We start from the raw sequence: 18,509 nt of genomic DNA, 5'->3' as shown, positions 1-18,509 counted from the left end.
TAAAAATTTTACGGCGGTTTTTTTAAACCTTTTTTAACTTTTCTCGTCCCCCCCCCCCCCCCCCCCCCAACTATTGCTTTCTTCCATTTCCCTTGGCAGCTTCTGTGCATTGGCTCCCTAATTCAATTCTTAATCTAAAAACTTCCGACTTGTATTGTATTGGCTGCGTGTGTTTATGTTTGTTTGTCCTAGACTCCATATTTCTTCTCCCCGTAGGCAAACCTTTGAAATTGCAAGTCTCACAAGCTTCGGAATGGGCCTCATTCCACGCCCGGGCTTGCGCGTACCACCCGTCCGTCCGCCTCCTCCTTATCCCAGCCAATCAGACGCACATGTCTGACCAGAAACCGTTACGAAACACTGCAGGCTTTCGGCCAAAAAGGACGAGACAGAGAGAGAAAAATGAGGAACAAGATGCTAAAACAAGGAATGGAATAAACCAGAAATATGCTTCGAGCCGTTCCGCGCCTCAGTCGGCATGGCTGCCCGCCCAGCTGGTGAAAAACAAAAATTCAATCGCCTTTGGGGAGAGAAGCAAAAAGGCAAAGCCCCAACCGAATTTCCTGCGCGAACAACGTTCCGTTGCTCTTCTCGGCACGGGTCATACAAACGTCATGATTCCACAAGGCCAAGCTTGCCCCGTGTCCCAGTCTTTTTGTTCTTCCTTGTTCTGCTTCTGCCCGGCCTCTCACGCCCTCTTCTGGAGCCATGAAAAAACAAAACGGCCAAGCAAATGTCTGGCCCAAGCCACGGGGAAGCCCGCAGGGACTGGTCCACTTGAGGCGCAGCCCGTGCGGATTACGACATGTGAGACAGCTTATTGTATACAGTGTCTCTAGTAATAGCGTTGTGTTGTTGTGTTTTCTCTTGTAATTTCTATTATTCTTTTTTATCCTTTTTATGCGTCTGCCTTTGCCGTGTTCCGTTTCTGGGGCGATCACTCGAGGGAAGATCGTCGAGCTTTGCTTTTGCCCATGTACGAGGTGATGTCTAGTTGGGGAAAATTGCCTAATCAGGACGAACATTGACATTCCATGACCAGACACAGAGTCATTAGAGCCTCATCACTGCAACCCTCCCCCCTCAAAAAAAAACCAGCGGAAAATAATCACGAAATCTCATCTCATAACTACTAGTAATAAATCCCAACAGCATGGATTCTCTCCGATCGCCGGCATTGTGCCATTTGCCAGCATCAGAATCTCATAAAACGCCCGCAGCCGGTGTGCCGAAGATACGTCACCATTACAGCGCCATGCCTCCTCTCCGCGTAACACTCAGCGCCGATCGGTTGCAAGCCACCGGGAATAATCCCTGCAAGAGACACATCTGTGCTGTCGCCTTCTTTGTCCCGTTAACTTGTAAGAGCGAGCTCTGGCTCTGCGCGGATTGGTGGTGATGAAGCTCTGCCCGGACGTACAAGTTACCAATGGATCATGCAGAGGTCAGGTATCCCACTTTTCCACCGCAATGTATGTTATGCTCGTACGGGGATCTGCTCTCGAGTACCCCGTGTCCGGAGAACGCCTCCCTTGCCTACGTCAACACTGTGTGTATGATTGTTGTGTGTCTCTGTTTTTTCCTCATCGCCCCGTGGATCCCCCCAGCTGTGGCTGTTGCATGAGTTTTCTTTTTTTGGACAAGGGAGAGAATGCAAAAGCGAGTTGAGGTGTGTAGGTCCAGGTCGCTTTAAAGGGCTGTTGTCTCCCTCTGTTTTGATCCATACATCTCTCGTTCACTCACCTCCCTTTGCTCCCGCGCGGCCCATATATACAAAGTATATATAAATACCAGCATATAAGTCATCCGTTCACCAAGTCGTCCACTTGCACTCCTCCTTCTTTTCCCCTTCTTCCACCTACACCAGACGAAGAAAGCCAATCGTTCACAATGAAGCCCCAAACTTTCGTTGTCGTTGCCTTCGGCCTCCTGTCCGGAGAAGCCATGGCCCAGAGCGTGCCGCCTCTGATCTCGTCTGTGTCTGCCGCCGTCTCGTCTGCTATTGCCTCTGGCAGTGCCATTGCCTCTAGCATTCGCTCCGAGGCCTCGTCCGTCGCCAGCAGCATCCGCTCAGAAGCTTCTTCCATCGCCTCCAGCGAGACTAATACCGAGACCACTGGCACTGAGACCAGCGAGACCGTGACCAGCACCACCTTCACAACTACCATCCCCGTCACCACCACCATCAGCACTGTCGAGTCTGCTACCACAGAGTCTGCCACCACCATCCCCGGAACTACCAACAGCGAGACCACCAGGGCTGCCACCACCATTCCGGCTACTACCCGCTCTGCCACTACTCGCGTCACCACCAGAACCTCTGCTACCACTTCTACCTCTACCGGTCTGGCTATTGCCCCCACTGCTGATGCCAAGCTGCTGGCTCCTATCCTCGGTGCTGCCGCCGCCGTCTTGATGCTGTAAACAACTGTCTCTGGAACTACTGTCTATCTATTTCATATGTTGGGCGGAGGACTTGATATGGAGCGGAAGCTGAGGGGGGAAAGAGTCGACAATTCAGATGAGGGAAAAGGGAGAATTACGTATACACGGGAACTACTAATTAATAGTGCTTGTCTACTCGACACACGAAGGCGTTAGTTACTTCTTTTTTAAATTGATCTCTCAGTCTCGTCATCGTGTTTTTTTCCCTATCTTGTCTGTTTCATCTCCTTTTTCAGGATGTTACGGTGATTAATGGTCATAATGGATGAAGTGAGGTGCTTAATTTGAATGTCACAACACGTGCAACTTTGTACGGATTAATCGTCGAGTGACCTAATTGGACAATATTGCAATTGAATGACAACTTACTTGCAGAATGTCACATGTTATGATGCCTCTTGTAATAATGTCTCAGGCGCCTACAAGCTTTCACGCTGGAAAGAAGCGTCAAAGTTCGCTTGTGGCTTGAAAGGGAGTCTATAAAAGAAGAGGTTTCTCTTTGTTTTGAAAGGTTCTAAGATAAATACATTCATTATCGGATACCTAGCTGCTAGAGTGTGTGGCTAGAATACAGATTGTTCCCATCTTTGACTCTTATCACTCTTCTCTTTGTGCCCAGCTCTCTGACAAATAATTATCTAAGCGAACAAATTATCCCTAATTACACCATCTCATCTGGAATTCATCAGCCTCTTCGACAGGCTCTAGAGCATTTAGCCCAGTGAATTAGTTGGGGACGAATTAACAAGTATTACCCAGGCACATAACTGATCTCTTGTGACAATGCATAATCAACTCTTTCAACTTTGAAGAATAATAACTATGGGGCCCCATAGGCGCACGGAACTGTACGACTGTACTTCTTCTAGCTGCCTGTTGAAATAGACCGCTATGGCAAAAGTGAAGTGACCACCTCAGTCTGTATCGTGGTGCATCTCTACATACATAAAGCATCCAAGTCATTAAAAGTGAACCTTGGAAGTGACCATCTCGGTCTGTATAGCGGTGTATCTCTAGATCCATACCTAGGTATATAAAGCATCCTAGTCATTCCGACGCTGCCCCTGTAGCTATTGGGGCCTAATAGCACGAGGTGGACTACTATATGGAATCAATCCTAACATGTCAATAGTTATGTAGCAACAGCCGCTATAATAACCGCTATAACAACAGAGAGATGTGTTGGAGATAAGTAAGGATAGATGGCACTATATATATTGATATTATTAAGTCTAAAACTTACCCCTGGAGACCAGGATTCCAATTGATAGACCGCTCTGGTCGACAATCCAGCAACACCTTCACTCCCTACAGTCGTTCCGGACTAGATTACACACCACTCCCGCGCCATCTTACAGCGGTTATTATGGCGATCTTACAGCGGGCATTTGCTGACTAAGGATTCTGTGCGCCTAAGGGGCGCCGCCGGATAATCGGCATTATCAAGTTGCCTAATATGGCATGTCGAATTGCTTGAAGTATACGGAGTATGATATTGCCGTTGATGCGTTGTTTGTGGTAAGCCCAGAGCTCCTTAATTCAGCGTATCTGGAACTTCCGGATTCTGCGGAAGGGAATCTGTCGACGTCTCGTTCATACGAATGGAGGCCATATCCTAGTTTATTGGTGGGATTATCAGCGCGATTATACAACATTGAGAATACTGGCGGGATCAATTAGGAAAGACGATGTGCCCCTATTCGGAATATACATGGTTGTTCTTTAAGAGCGAGACCCTACATGACACCAACTCGTAGATCACGAAGGATGCCTCAGCTATACGAGAGGATATAACTATATTAGGCATATTGTTCTATGTCGCAGTAAGGAAGCAAATCTTGGTGGGCCCTAATGGTGCGAGGCTACTGACACAAAACACGCTGCTTCAGGAAGGTCGAAACCTGTGGTTTTTTAGCTATTACTAAATGGATACAGCTTTAGCTTAGAACGCATCCTTCAGCTGCCATTATCGTCCTCAGTGCCAGCTAAGCTCTTGCTAAGTTTATAGAGTGCATGAGTAGCAATGCCCCCAGCGAGCAGTTTCCAATTCCGATTGGCGGCGTAGTCTAGACTTGCAACTTTCTCGCCGAAGATTGCGGACAGATGACTCGTTAGCTCCTGACACACGACTTTCGTGGCGTGCAAGAACTTGTCAAATGATGAGTCGCAGAGGAAGGCTTTCTGGATTACATCAGATACCAGTAGCTAGTATAACATCAACCCTGATGGGCAGCATGCATTTTGTTGCGGGGTGAAGTCATCTGGTAGAGATGGAGGTCAATGCTCTATATCTCTGGCGGGAATTATCTCCCTAACATTGTGAAGGATTCCATGAGGTTAGTAGCAGCAATAGCTAGGTCATAATGCAGTTAGAATACATGTACGTGAACAGTCAATAATATACTATAATCTAGGTTTTGACACAAGGCAGTGCTAGCTCTTCATCCAGCTTGGAGCACACCACTACGTTCCTCAGCAGACGAGTTAACGTGTTTCGCAGTACCCCTGCTATTGCCTGGGTTGTCATTAAGCCAGCTACGAGGTTCCATCGACACCAGGGGTAACCCCGTGTGTGGTTCATCTGGAAATACTTTTTCCGGTTGTGTGGGCTTGTTCATTGGTGTATAATTCAGAACCTGGCTCCATGGGGCGATCTGCCGGAGGCTTTTCGGTGGTCAGCGAACCTCCCTCCTCAAGCATGGAACGTCGTGGGGAGAAGCTGGAATCAATTCCACAAGCTCAATCTGTTGCTACTATGATTGAAAGTGTATATATAAAGGTCAATGCCGCCTTCGTGAAACAGCGGTATCTACAACCATCTCATCAAACCAACTCTAGCTCGGTCCAACCTTCGCTCCACTCACTATCAGAATGCTCGCCTCAAAGTCTAACGTGGCCATGGCTGCCATTGCCCTCTTTTTCTCGTCTGCTGCCGCCTTGGACCCAACTTGTGCTCCCGGTGGCAATTTCGACCTCAGCAGATTCGTTCTTCAGTTGCCAAGCGGCACCACCAACAAACCCGATCAAATCCCCGCCTCACAACTCGCGAGTTGCTCTGGCTACCAAGATCCTGGCCACCATTACTTCTTCACCGAGTCCGGTGATGGTGCCTTGGTCATGAAGGCCCCTGGAGGAGGAAGATGTGCTTACTTCTCGGGTGCACCGCGCTGCCGCTCCGAATTGGGCGAGACTGCTTCATGGAGCTCTACTGCTGCGGTCAACCGCCTGACGGCTGACCTCCTCGTCACCACTGGTAGCAGCATCTGCATTGGCCAGGTGTTCCAGTCAAACTCCAACAACAAGCCTCTTGTAAGTCGTGTGAACAAACCACTATGCGTCAATCATCGATTACGTTGCTAACAGATAATACAGGCTGAGGTCTACTACAGCAGCAGTGGCCAGATCACGGTCGGTGTTGAGTATGTTGCAACCGGAGGTCAGGGCCAGGACTTGAACAAGATTGGCACTGTCACCCCCGGCAGCCGATTCCATTATGAGATGCGTTTTGAGAATGGTCAGCTCCAATTCTCTCTTAACGGCGGAGCCTTCAAGACCCTGAAGCAGTACTTTACTACATCCAGGGCCTTTTTCAAGGTGGGCAACTATAACCAGGGTAGCGACGACTCTGATATTCACGTCTTCGGCCTCACCGTCTCGCACTAAATGTGCCCCGTTCGATAAAGGAACGAGAGCTTAATTGGGCGGAAACACAGTACATCTCAGCCGTCAAAGAATCTGTACATAGAGCATGCTGTTACGAACCAACAGCCCATTAGCGCCTTTTTTGTTAATTACTAGTAATTTACACTTCTTCTAAACCTACCAAAGTATTTCATACTCAGAGTAAAAAGTGCTGTTTGGTGATGTCCCGTTTCTGTGGCAGGCGCCTCGAGAACGTATGTGAGTACAAGGCGAAATTGGCTAAGAAGAAGAAAAGAACCCATGTATATTGGTCCGGGAGTTGCAAAATAAAATACATGACACGGTGCCTCTTGAGTTATCCAAGAAGAGTGAGTTGACAATAAGACGACGATACGCTCATAGGTAGAGTGATGTGGCTCATACAACATGTGGTCACTAATAGTTTCCATAACTACCTGAAGATGCTTGCATGCATGTTTACCATAGTCTAAATGTTGAAATCGATTGAATGGACAAGTCCTTTCACAAATTGAATAAACATTCACTTACTCGGTCATGCAGTCTCTTCACTCTGATAGAGGCGCTTCATAACTACCTATTAGGTATGTAGCGAAGATTTATAGAGCGAGAACTCCAAGGCCCGTCTTCTGAATAGTAAGGGCAGTAAATTCGTTACATGTATGTATCTGTGAGCTGCTTTAGAGACATCCCTACATTTGGAGTTTTATTTAAATTGATGAGAAGTTGAATCAGTACCTAACCATGTCCGAGGCTCATAGCCCATCTCCCAGCTCAGCCAAAATGGATTCTACCCACGATAGGATACATGCATGATAGCGGCAATAGGCATTCAGCAGCTTGCCTTGCTGCATGTATATGGCAGTAACAAAAGGTCCAAGAATATGAATTGGTTGTATATAACTGTGAGACAGTGAAATTTCCCACCCTTCTGCCAAGTTGATGCAAATTTTCGCCTATTCGGCGGTGTCAGCGTAAACCAGCTGTTGAGCACCTGCCACCGCCGTCACTCGCTCTCCTCAGGCAACAACTCGCCAACCTCTTCTCTCTCCTCTCCCCTCTCTATCTTCTCATTCTTTTTTTCATCCTCATTTCTCCTCCTCGTAGCAACTCTCTAGTCTCATCTCACGATGCTGCCAGAGATGGATTCTGCTGCAGCTCCAGACGGCGATGGTGGCAAAGCCATGGAACCACAGCCTGAAGTGGACGGCAGTGTCATCTCGATACCAACCCTCTCAGTCACGGAAGCTGGAGAGGAAGCTGAGGAAGGGGGAGAAGAAGCGGACGCCATTGATCCTGCTCAACTTTCGGCGCCCACGAAGAAACGAAAGAACAAGAAATCAACATCTGGCAGGGGTCCAACGGCTTTGCCCAAGAATCGCGGTAATGGATTTGAAGGTATAGCATCTCATCTTCCACAGTTTTCGCAAAGGCGACTCGATGTTAACACGAGGATAGAGTATTTTGCAGACCCTCCCATGACGCCTGATGAGGCCATGGAGGAGAAACAAGAGATATATTCTCCGTAAGCACATCCCAACGGACATATTGGTCAACTCTAGAAGCTAACATGGATTCACAGAGACATTTCCTTTGAAAAGTACCATCAACCATCCGAATAACCCCTCTCTTCTCGCTTCGGTTCAGCTAACCTGGCACACCACCATCTAGACGCATCCAGTCTTGCATTCAGCGTTTCCGCTCTCGTCGCCGCCTCCAATTCCCGAGAACCACCTACTTCAACGACTACCTCTTCCTCGGCGGCGTGGATACAAATCAAGGCGCCTACACTGGACTCGACCCCAGAGAGCTCAAACAGCTCACGCCTGCACAGCGTCGAGATGCCGCGGCCAGAGATGTCGTCTACGAAGGCACTGGTGGCGGCGACCGCTTCCACGACGGCGACGAAACCAAGTGGACTGTCGACTTTGCCGGCGTTGCGGCAGGCTTTCTCTCCAGAGCAATCATCCCCTTGACTGGCCTCGTGGCTGGACCGATGGAAGACGCAATCGATGTGATTGAGAATTTTCTTCGATATGTCCTCCATCACGACGTCTGTCCCGAGTATGAAGAGAATGTCAAGGAGGCGCTCAAAGTCTGTCTGATGGCTAGAGAAGAATGGCCAATGCTCAACTCTCTGCAAACCGCACTTCCGGGCCTCTTCAACTTTGCCGCGACCGAGTTGTTCTCGAAGACTGATCCCGACGCATGGGCCCTTGATCTGTTTCAGATTCCCGAGGGATTCGATGCAAAGTCTGTCTTCTATTCGGCCATTACTATGCTGGACGACAATGAAGTGTTTGAGCATCTCGTTGGAAACGCTGTTGAGCTTGTCAGGCAATATGAATGCACTCTAGAGATAACAAAGGTCAATCTCCCAACCACAGAGCTGACTGAGCGATTCCAGAAGCTGGCCATCACCACAGACGGCAACAAGAAGATCCGGCTCTTGTCATTAGGCAAAATCACCCTCAAACCAGCCGTGATTGAGGATGGATGGGTCGAGCCAGACATACAGCATCCTCTCCAGGGCAAAGAGATCGACTTGTATTTCGAGCAAAACATCCTCGTCAACCTCAAGCCAGGCATGAAAATGACGTTGGAGATCTACGAACTTGGGGCTGGCGTTCGGTTTGTCAAGCACATTCGCAAGATTGTCCCCTCATTCTACACATTCCTTGCGCAGGAGTTGATGGTACACTTCAGAGCTCCTCAAGTAAATGACCGCCCTGCACCATCAGTGCATAATCTTACCGCGGAAGACAATCAACCAGTGGAGGAATAAACATACGGGACATGTGTGCCTTGGGTTGGTTTGACCAGTTTTATTGAAAGTAGCACAGGACTATTAGTTCGGCCATATCAACGCCCTCTTCCTACCGCATAGAGAAACAGTGCAGAACCTTTGATCCTAATCATGACATGTTTGTGAAATTCAACGCTTTGTGTGGTACATAATAAGAAAGAGAAGAAGAAAGAAGAAAGAGGAAACGTTGAGAAACGTTGAGACAAAGAGAAAAACCCAGATATCTAAACAAAGAGCAGCTAAAAGGGCAGCGCATCACCCCCTCTGCTCTCCATCCACCCGACCTTTGTTAACAGCATGGCATTTATCTGTATCGCCGCGCCGTTATATAGATCTGTATTTATATCTGTCGAGTTTGTTCGACAGCCCGGCAGAGCTGATGGCGACAAACTGCATTTTCCCGTTTAATCGCGTGTCTGGACCTTGTGGTCGCCGGCAACAACCTCGGCGTACGAAGGAGGAACGCCTTGGGGCTCAGAGCTGCCCTCTCCAGAGCTCGCGCCGCCGTTCTGCTGAGGCCGAGGAGAAGGGCTGGGGTGCTGCTGAGGATGGGAGGTGGTGCCGTAGTTCATGCGGCCCTGGTCCTCCTGGGGCTTGGGCTGTTGGCAGCGAGGGCCATGGGGCGTCTGAACGTAGACGTATGTGACACGGCCGCCTCCGTTCTCGTTGGGGATGGCCTCGTACTCGTAGGCCGGCTCGGGGAACTTTGCGATGATGTACCAGGCGTGGAGAAGGCCGGGGATGAAGCCGAGGATGCAGAGGAGGATGTTGATGAGGGAGTCGGCGCTACAGATGCCGCACTTGACCCAGACTAGAGGGGGCGGTTAGCGAGTCTATTAGGCAGGCAACAAGCAACCAAGCAAAGATTGTCTCACAGCAGACAAAGCCGCAGAGAAGATGACGATGCATAGATGGTGGGGTGATGCGACTTACCAGGTAGCGGGGGGAAGAGAACGGCGAGGACGCCGAGGAAGATGTCGGCAGAGCACATGATGTTGGATGGCTGTTGTTGGTGATAAGAATCGAGGTCTGAAGCTCAGAGTCTATCGCGAGTAAGAGTGAAGAGTGAGATGTAGTACAGGCGAAGAAGAGAAGAAATCAAGAAATCACGGGTCTCGTCGTTGGTCGGTTTTTCTCGCCCTACCAGAAGGGAAGGATAAATGATAAAAGAAGGCGAAGTGGGCTTGTGACGGATGATGACGATGCTGAAGCTGCTTATTGAATGGGGGTTGCGTAATGATGGGGCGGAAGAGGGGAGTGTGATTGGCCGGGTGTAGGGGGGGCAAAGGGTGCTAAGCCCACTGAAGGGAGAGGCTGCGTAGGCGGTTGGACTCGCTGAAAAAATGGAATGGATAGTATGTTGGGGGTGCCCTTACAGGGTAAGTCTGAGAGACACGGAACATCAGTTGTTGGATTTGCAGCTGAACAGGTTTGACAGAAGTATTCACTGATGCAATCACTATTGTCTGGAGACGATACATTAACACTTTGACTCTCAAATATACAGCTAAATAAATTTCTACATTTTGGAAGTGTGGTGTGTTTGCCTGGAGCCTGGCTTTGGAGTTGAGTCACCACCGAAATGGATCACAACACACACAACATCACACAAATCAAGTCTAGTACTGGAAAGGCTATGCTGTGGCGCGATGCTACCGTACCCTTTGAGTGAGGTGAGGGCATTGCTTCATACTAATTGGATGCATTATTGATCTCTTTATTTTCCCTTTGGATGATATCAGTTACTGAATAATCCACGATCCAATACGAATCACCGTCTCGCGTTGCTGCTGCAAGATGCATCCCTACATGTAGCTTATGCAGCTCTCATGCAGTGGAAATCGCATGACATGACACGCTTCTACATGTATGTACATTGCTGTGGTAAAAAGGATAAAACTGGGCCACACACTCTGACTCGGTCAAGGCTCTCTCACCGAATCTCTCCCGAACTTTAGCCTCGGTCAATGGGGGCTGACCTTATACTTTTCTGCTACTACTACCATCAGCCTTGCTATTAGCGCGTCTCATGTCCCAATTCACCAACTTTCAAACCTGCGCCTTGCAGGACCCCAGACCGCAAACATGGACGATCTCTTGAATCTCGAGCTCCTGTCCCTCGTTTCAAAGGTCACCTCTGAGCTGCAGAATCATGTTGGAATTAGCGACAAGACCCTCGCCGAGTTCCTCATCGCACAGCGTCTCGAGAGCAAATCCAGCGATGATTTCCGCAAGAGGCTCGACGGGCTCAATGCCGACTTCCCGCCCAGTTTGGTGGACAGTTTAGATCGTCTGGTGGTGGCGATGCACCCCAAGTTCAAAGGACAGAATGGAGATGCGCACCACGACGAGCATCATCACCATCGGACATTCGAGGAGAACGAAAAGGTCTTCAGCGGTCTTGCCGTGCCCGACAAGACTCCCGGCTACAACGGCGGCGCGGACGCTATCGATGATACACTGGCGCTTCTAGAAGGGCTCGAGGGCAAGGCGAAGAAAGAGAAGGCGTTTAGAAAGAGGAGCAGAAGCCCAGAAGACGAGCACAGAGAGTCAAGGTCACGGCGGCATAGATCAAGATCTCGAGATCGGCGGAAGCGGGACAAGTACAGGTCGCGGTCCCCGTCACAGGACGCTGGCAATGAAGACTGGCGTGATGGATTCCGAGAGTCTAGGAAATCGCGAAACCGACGGCGACACGATTACGACGACGACATCGATCGTGACGACTTCAGCCGCGCCCCTGCACCCGAGGTGGATGACCAGCCCATCATGAACAAGATCTACCAAGGACATGTCACTGGAATTAAGGATTTTGGTGCCTTCGTCAACCTGCATCACGTCAGAGGAAAGGTTGATGGACTGGTTCACATTTCTCGCATTGTATCTGGTCAGCGTGTAACTCACCCCTCAGATCTGCTCTCCAGCGGTCAGCAAGTCTGGGTCAAGGTTGTCAGCATCGAGGGTCACAGGGTAGGACTGTCCATGAAGGATGTTGACCAGGAGGATGGCAGAGATCTTGAACCACAGGCGAGATTGACGACTGGTGCAAATATGGAGGCACTTGGTGGGGGCGGAAGAAATGGCTTCGTCGATGTTGCCCCCGCAATGCCTCGCGATTCTTTGGGCCCCCCTAGACGACACAAGAAACGAATGACGTCCCCAGAACGATGGGAAATCAGACAGCTCATTGCATCCGGAGTGGCAAAAGCCTCAGACTATCCCGATCTCGAGGAGGATTACAATGCGACGCTGCGTGGCGAGGGCGAATTGGAGCTGGAGGAGGATGTTGACATTGAAGTTCGAGAGGAGGAACCGCCATTCTTGGCCGGCCAGACTAAACAGTCTTTGGAGCTTTCTCCTATTCGAGTGGTAAAGGCCCCTGATGGATCCATGAACAGAGCCGCAATGGCGGGAACAACGCTTGCCAAGGAGAGAAAAGAGTTGAAACAGAAGGAGGCTGAAGAAGCCGCCAAGGAGGAATCGAAGGAAAACCTGTCGAATCAATGGAATGATCCAATGGCCGATCCTGATAAGCGCAAGTTTGCCAGCGATCTAAAGCATGCGCGAGTGAACACCAGGACAGACGAAGAGCCCGAGTGGAAGAGGGCAGTTATTCCCAAGGGGCAGTCGCTGGGCAAGCGTACCAACCTCAGTATCAAGGAGCAGCGAGAGACTCTGCCCGTCTTTGCGTTCCGCTCGCAGCTGATAAAGGCAGTGCAGGAGAACCAAATCTTGATTGTGGTTGGAGAGACTGGCTCGGGAAAGACGACCCAGTTGACTCAGTATCTCGCAGAGGCGGGATTCGCTGATAACGGCATCATTGGCTGCACGCAGCCTCGTCGTGTCGCCGCCATGTCGGTTGCGAAGCGTGTGGCGGAGGAAGTTGGCTGCAAGCTTGGCGAAGAGGTTGGATACAACGTCCGTTTCGATGATTGCACCAGCCCTGCCACTAGGATCAAGTACATGACGGACGGTATGCTGCAGCGAGAGATTCTCATGGACCCCGACATGAAGCGGTATTCGTGCATCATGCTTGACGAGGCCCACGAGCGAACCATTTCCACGGACGTCTTGTTTGCACTGTTGAAAAAGGCACTCAAGAGGAGGCCCGACATGAAGGTCATTGTTACTTCGGCCACCCTTGATGCCGACAAGTTCTCCGCCTATTTCAACGAGTGCCCCATTTTCACAATCCCGGGCCGAACGTTTCCCGTCGAAATCTTGTATTCTCGCGAGCCTGAATCCGATTACTTGGATGCCGCGCTTGTCACGGTGATGCAGATTCATCTAACTGAACCCAAGGGCGACATTCTTCTATTCCTGACTGGCCAAGAAGAAATCGACACGTCGTGCGAGATTTTGTATGAGAGAATGAAAGCTCTTGGGCCGAGCGTACCGGATTTGCTCATCCTACCCGTATATGCACAACTTCCGAGCGAGATGCAGAGCCGGATTTTCGAACCTGCTCCCCCTGGAAGTCGAAAGGTCGTCATCGCTACGAATATTGCCGAGACGTCCATTACCATTGACGAGATTTACTACGTTGTTGACCCTGGTTTTGTCAAGCAAAATGCCTATGATCCCAAGCTCGGAATGGACTCTCTGGTCGTGACGCCCATCTCCCAGGCGCAGGCAAACCAACGAGCCGGTCGAGCCGGCCGAACTGGTCCCGGAAAATGCTTCCGTCTGTATACAGAGGCCGCCTACCAGTCAGAAATGTTGCCAACGACCATTCCTGAGATTCAGCGACAAAACTTGGCAAACACCATCTTGATGCTCAAGGCAATGGGCATCAACGACCTCTTACATTTCGACTTTATGGATCCGCCACCCATCAACACCATGTTGACGGCCTTGGAAGAGCTATACGCCTTGAGTGCACTGGACGACGAAGGCTTGCTAACTCGTCTGGGACGCAAGATGGCAGACTTTCCCATGGAGCCGTCGCTGGCCAAGGTGCTCATCGCTGCCGTTGACCACAAATGCTCCGACGAAATGCTCAGCATTGTGGCCATGCTCAACTTGCCCAACGTCTTTTACCGTCCCAAGGAAAAGCAGTCCCAGGCCGATCAGAAAAAGTCCAAGTTTCACGACCCTCACGGAGACCACCTGACGCTTCTGAACGTGTACAATGCCTGGAAGCATAGCGGCTACTCCAGCCCCTGGTGCTTTGAGAACTTTATCCAGGCGCGGTCGATGCGTCGTGCCAAGGATGTCCGAGATCAGCTCATGAAGATCATGGATCGCTATAAACATCCGGTCGTCTCTTGTGGACGTGACACGCAAAAGGTGCGGCAGGCTCTCTGCACGGGATTCTTCCGCAATGCGGCGCGCAAGGATCCTCAGGAAGGGTACAAGACTCTCACAGAGGGCACGCCGGTGTATCTTCATCCCAGTTCGGCCCTCTTTGGAAAGCAAGCGGAATGGATCATCTACCACACGCTCGTGTTGACGACAAAGGAATACATGCACTGCACGACGAGCATCGAGCCGAAATGGCTGGTCGAGGCAGCCCCGACATTCTTCAAGGTGGCGCCGACGGATAAACTGAGCAAGCGGAAGCAAGCTGAAAGGATTCAGCCACTGTACAATAAATTTGCCGGAGAAGACGACTGGAGACTCAGCGCTCAGAAGAGAGGTGGAAGGGGTGGTGGCGGTGGTACTTGGGGCTAGAAAAGGGGACACTTGTGTGGAATCATATGTTTGGGGGGTTGGAAGAGGGAGCTCTTCCTTACGCGGCTTTATATATCATGGATGCGTTGTGTGTATCTTGCGTGGAGTTTTTCGGTTGATTTTGATGGGAAAGAATCCAAATCTTGGACACGGAGGTGGTCGTTGACATGATTCTAGAATGCGAATCTAATCAAGACTCAGATGTTTTCACGACTCGAAGCGTGGTCTACTTTTGGTACTTTTGCAGTCTCTTTTTGCTGCTTGCGATTGAGTCCATTTGAGATATGTGTATAGCCAACTGTATGTGAACACTCGGACGTTGGCTGGCATTGAATTACATGCGTGATGCACTGCTGGCTTCATCTCCCATCAAGCCTTGACCATATCCCTAAGCCTGAAACTAGGTGACCAACTGGTTAAATAAGAAACCTGATGACCTTGAGCTGAATCAGGTTCGCAATATGCTCTGCCGAAAGCCTTTCCTTTCCATTGGCCTCAAGATGGTCCTGAAGCTCATCTGCGCTGAGCTTTCCCAGCTTTCCAACACCGAGGCCGAAATGCGTGCCATCGCCAAGCACAATAAAGGGCTCACCGATCTCATCAACGCTCGTACAGTCTGCATCACGGTTAGTAAACAAATATCCCACCAGCAAGGCGCTGAAAAACAAAAACAACACTTACTCTGGCCAGTAGCCCGCTGCATAAGCTCTGCTTGCCTCTTACAGTGCGGCAAAGGCGAACAAGGCTCAATGAAGCGCACCTGCTGCACTCCCGTGATCCGCGTCTTCTTGGACGAGCAGCACGAGTGAGCCTGCTTGACGCTGCACTCTTCCTTGCCGCAGTTGTTCGATTTGTCCTTTCTGTAGACCTTGACGTAGTCCAGCTCGTTGACCTTGTCGGTGTAGAAGGATGCGGCGGTGCCGGAGGTGAGGCCGTAGCATTTGTGGACTTCGTGGATGTCGAAGTCGAGGTAGGCGCCGCCGGCGCAGTCTTGCTGGTCGAGGTAGAATTTGGAGTTGCCGGCGTGGACGGTGGCGAGGTGGGAGGAGAGGAAGAGGAGGAAGAGGGCGGATGTGAGGATGGAAGGCATGATGAGTGAGGTGGTGGGTGTAATTGATGAAGTTGAGGGTGAGGTTGGGAGACGATGCTGGGGAAGGATCTGGTGTTGAGGGAATTGTCTACGGAATCGTGGAGATACTTATAGTTGTTTGTGAGTGAATGAGTAGATGGTATTGAGCTATATGTTGTGAATGAGATATGGGATGCTGCATATTGGTGGGTGGAATAATAATGCAAGATGCCGAAATGATGGCTACACAACGATATCATGAAGCTCGTTGATGTGTTGGGTATGTGAAGAGGGCTTTACGCTAAGCTGGCTCACCGTAAACGATGCTCAACAAGTGGTATTCTAGAACTCTGATGATGTTTCGTGAACCTAGGCCTTTGCGGTTACGGGGGGAGAGTAACTCAACACTGAGGCTCCCCATTATGCAAGCTGAGATGCGCGGAGTTGAAGAGATGTCTGATCCACTGCTGCTTGCTGTATCCAGCCCCTATCGCGAGTGATTCGGCAAAGCCCCTCCCTATTGGAGTGGCACGTTTTCAAATGGAGAATAGGTAAAGAATCATGACGAGATGCCGAGAAAAAGGAAACAATTCTCGTTGGTGATGCTGTATCCATAAAAATGTGAATAGGTGGGATGATGCGGTACCGAATGAGAAACAATAGGCGAAGAGAGGAAAAAGCAATCATGAAGCTGAACTCGCGAGATACATGGTTATATCTTATTGTTCTTGTTCTTCTTTTGAGGCATATTTACCTGCCTCTTCAAGTATCTGGTGCTATCACCATACCAGTATGTATTCTCATAGCCTCTGTTGCTATGTCATCGTTCTCTAGTATCTGCTGCTTCCGCTGGTAAACAATAGACTTGGATGTCTTGTGCCATTTGAGTCAATTACCATTTACATGTCATTGGATATATGTAATTGTGCGTGTTATTTTGGACCTGAACACGATTTACTTGCTCATTACTATTAAGACATTTTACTCGTCTTTCAGCTTCCAGAAGCTATCCACCTCTCGGCAATCTTACCCGAATTCACGTATACATTTTTCAATGTTATCCAAACGCACGTGCATCTGTGTTGGTTCGCATGGCTCTAGACAGCTTCTAGAGCCAGAATCAACTTGCTCACTCATAAATCATCTAATTCGACGAACCTGTGGACTAACCGGAATGGATAGCTATTCTGAGGCTGTACACGCTTGGATACCTGTTAGCGTGGTCCAACCACATAATTTGGCGAGAATTGTGCGAGCATCTTGGCTTAGTTCTTTGCGAAGTGAAGACATGAAGAGCTCTCGAAGATTTGGAATGTGATCATGGGGTACATAGGCAGAGGCACGCGGTCGTTTATTGGTTGTGTAACCGAGTTTCTCTGTGGTTACCTCTCTGTGGCTGGATACACGCAGGTTACATGTAGTAGTTGAGTTGACAGCGTGCATGTAAATGCCTGCAGTGGACAACAGGTACCTATTGACCAGCTTGCAGCCATGCAGAATACGTGTATCCTGCGTACTGGGTATATGCTATTGCGAGTATACAGATTGGTGCCCAGTAAATGGTTGGGCACAATCTATAGTCGGCTCTACTGTCAAGCTGAAGACATGACATACTCGTATACCAATCTGATTACAGGCATATGCCTGCCAAGGTGGACTACCACGACCTACTAAACTGACCTGGGTACATGTCCACTACTATATCCCGTCCATACCGAGAACAAAATACATGGCATCAACTGCGTCATAGATCTCATGTCTGCATGGAATAGTATTTTAGCGTCTGCACTTGCAAGCCAACCGTGTGCTTTCCGTTCGTATCGTGCCTAATTCTGCTCCCGGCTCGAGGAGGGCTGAGCAAGCCTCGCGATGCGGGTGTCAGCGGCTAATAGGGTTGGAGAGGCTCAGCCTTTGGAGCCCTGCTCCTTGCGGCAGGCTGTCAGTCAGTGCGCCATTTACCGTTGAGAAAAGAGAGAGTGATGATGGTGTTATTTTGGTCGGGAAGCAGCTGTGAATGACAACTGTATTGGTCACCTACATACATGTACATGCACATGCCCTGACTGCATGTGAGGTAGGCAGGCATGGTACAGGTAGTATATTTGTATGCAGGGCATGGGCAGTTTGGGGTGACACTGGATTCTATCGACTCCCGGATGACCTGCTTTTGCTCTTCTGTGCTGTGTAGGATGAGGGCGTGGCTGTGGTTTCTGGCGCTGACACGTATTGGCCATTGGCATGTAAGTGAAGGGTTTTTGACGCAGCATTTGGCACCATGTGGTTGGACATGTCCGTGCTAAAGAGTCACGCGGGAGTGAAAAAAAAAGCGAACATGAACAAGATACGGTGAATTGGAGATTGACCCGCTGTTGACGGGGAATAGAGCGGTGCAACGGCTGGTTACCTAGTGCCAGCATTTGTTGTTTCATCTACGAATGTCCATCTGGGTGAGAGCAAACATTGAATCACGGCACACGGTACGCAGAGGAGAGACGAGGGGGAGAGAAGGGATTGAGCGTGAGAGAAAACATGCTCTCATGGAAATGATTTGCTTGGAGGAGAGTAACAGAAGAGAGACCTGGAAAAGGCTGAGAGAGGCTGAGAGGATGATGATGGCCGGGCCTGAAGCCAGCTGAAGAAGAGTTCACGCTCACGCTCACTCGGTGACATGGACTCTGTATCCGGCTTCCCCCCTGTAGGTGCCTGTATTTACATGTATGTGCCTTAGGTACCAAGCGCAGACGGGAATGTGGAATCCTTAGTAGGTACCCGTCAAGATAATGATGTGCAATCATTCAAATCCTTCCACCCTGCATCGCTCCTCGTTATCGCTCCCACGCCATGCGTTACGTGCAT

General features: G+C 49.9%; 6 protein-coding genes across 6 annotated transcripts; 4 read left to right on the top strand and 2 right to left on the bottom strand.

Annotated features, from left to right (window-relative positions):
* Positions 1-1,890: 1,890 nt before the first annotated feature.
* Triagg1_7000 (uncharacterized protein) lies at positions 1,891-2,424 on the top strand (the record flags this gene model as incomplete). The annotated part of the gene is made up of 1 exon (XM_062901688.1): positions 1,891-2,424. The coding sequence occupies one exon, from the start codon at positions 1,891-1,893 to the stop codon at positions 2,422-2,424; it is 534 nt and encodes a 177-aa protein (XP_062754072.1).
* Positions 2,425-5,316: 2,892 nt separating this feature from the next.
* On the top strand, positions 5,317-6,108 carry Triagg1_6999 (CAZyme family PL7; the record flags this gene model as incomplete). Its single annotated transcript, XM_062901687.1, has 2 exons — positions 5,317-5,754; positions 5,818-6,108. The coding sequence occupies 2 exons, from the start codon at positions 5,317-5,319 to the stop codon at positions 6,106-6,108; spliced, it is 729 nt and encodes a 242-aa protein (XP_062754071.1).
* Positions 6,109-7,235: 1,127 nt separating this feature from the next.
* On the top strand, positions 7,236-8,890 carry Triagg1_6998 (uncharacterized protein; the record flags this gene model as incomplete). The annotated part of the gene is made up of 3 exons (XM_062901686.1): positions 7,236-7,503; positions 7,564-7,630; positions 7,777-8,890. 3 exons carry the CDS (start codon positions 7,236-7,238, stop codon positions 8,888-8,890), a joined length of 1,449 nt encoding a protein of 482 aa, XP_062754070.1.
* Positions 8,891-9,315: 425 nt separating this feature from the next.
* Triagg1_6997 (uncharacterized protein) lies at positions 9,316-9,902 on the bottom strand (the record flags this gene model as incomplete). Its single annotated transcript, XM_062901682.1, has 2 exons — positions 9,316-9,722; positions 9,845-9,902. The coding sequence occupies 2 exons, from the start codon at positions 9,900-9,902 to the stop codon at positions 9,316-9,318; spliced, it is 465 nt and encodes a 154-aa protein (XP_062754069.1).
* Positions 9,903-10,996: 1,094 nt separating this feature from the next.
* Positions 10,997-14,584, top strand: Triagg1_6996 (uncharacterized protein; the record flags this gene model as incomplete). Its single annotated transcript, XM_062901681.1, has 1 exon — positions 10,997-14,584. One exon carries the CDS (start codon positions 10,997-10,999, stop codon positions 14,582-14,584), a length of 3,588 nt encoding a protein of 1,195 aa, XP_062754068.1.
* A 416-nt stretch (positions 14,585-15,000) lies between these two features.
* On the bottom strand, positions 15,001-15,674 carry Triagg1_6995 (uncharacterized protein; the record flags this gene model as incomplete). Its single annotated transcript, XM_062901680.1, has 2 exons — positions 15,001-15,200; positions 15,266-15,674. 2 exons carry the CDS (start codon positions 15,672-15,674, stop codon positions 15,001-15,003), a joined length of 609 nt encoding a protein of 202 aa, XP_062754067.1.
* Between the last annotated feature and the right edge of the window lie 2,835 nt (positions 15,675-18,509).

This window comes from Trichoderma aggressivum, assembly GCF_033847375.1.
Source record: "Trichoderma aggressivum f. europaeum strain CBS 100526 chromosome Unknown scaffold_029, whole genome shotgun sequence".
Lineage (NCBI taxonomy): Eukaryota > Fungi > Ascomycota > Sordariomycetes > Hypocreales > Hypocreaceae > Trichoderma > Trichoderma aggressivum.
Note: the sequence above shows the minus strand (reverse complement) of the source record. Positions and strands in the feature narration are given on the sequence as shown.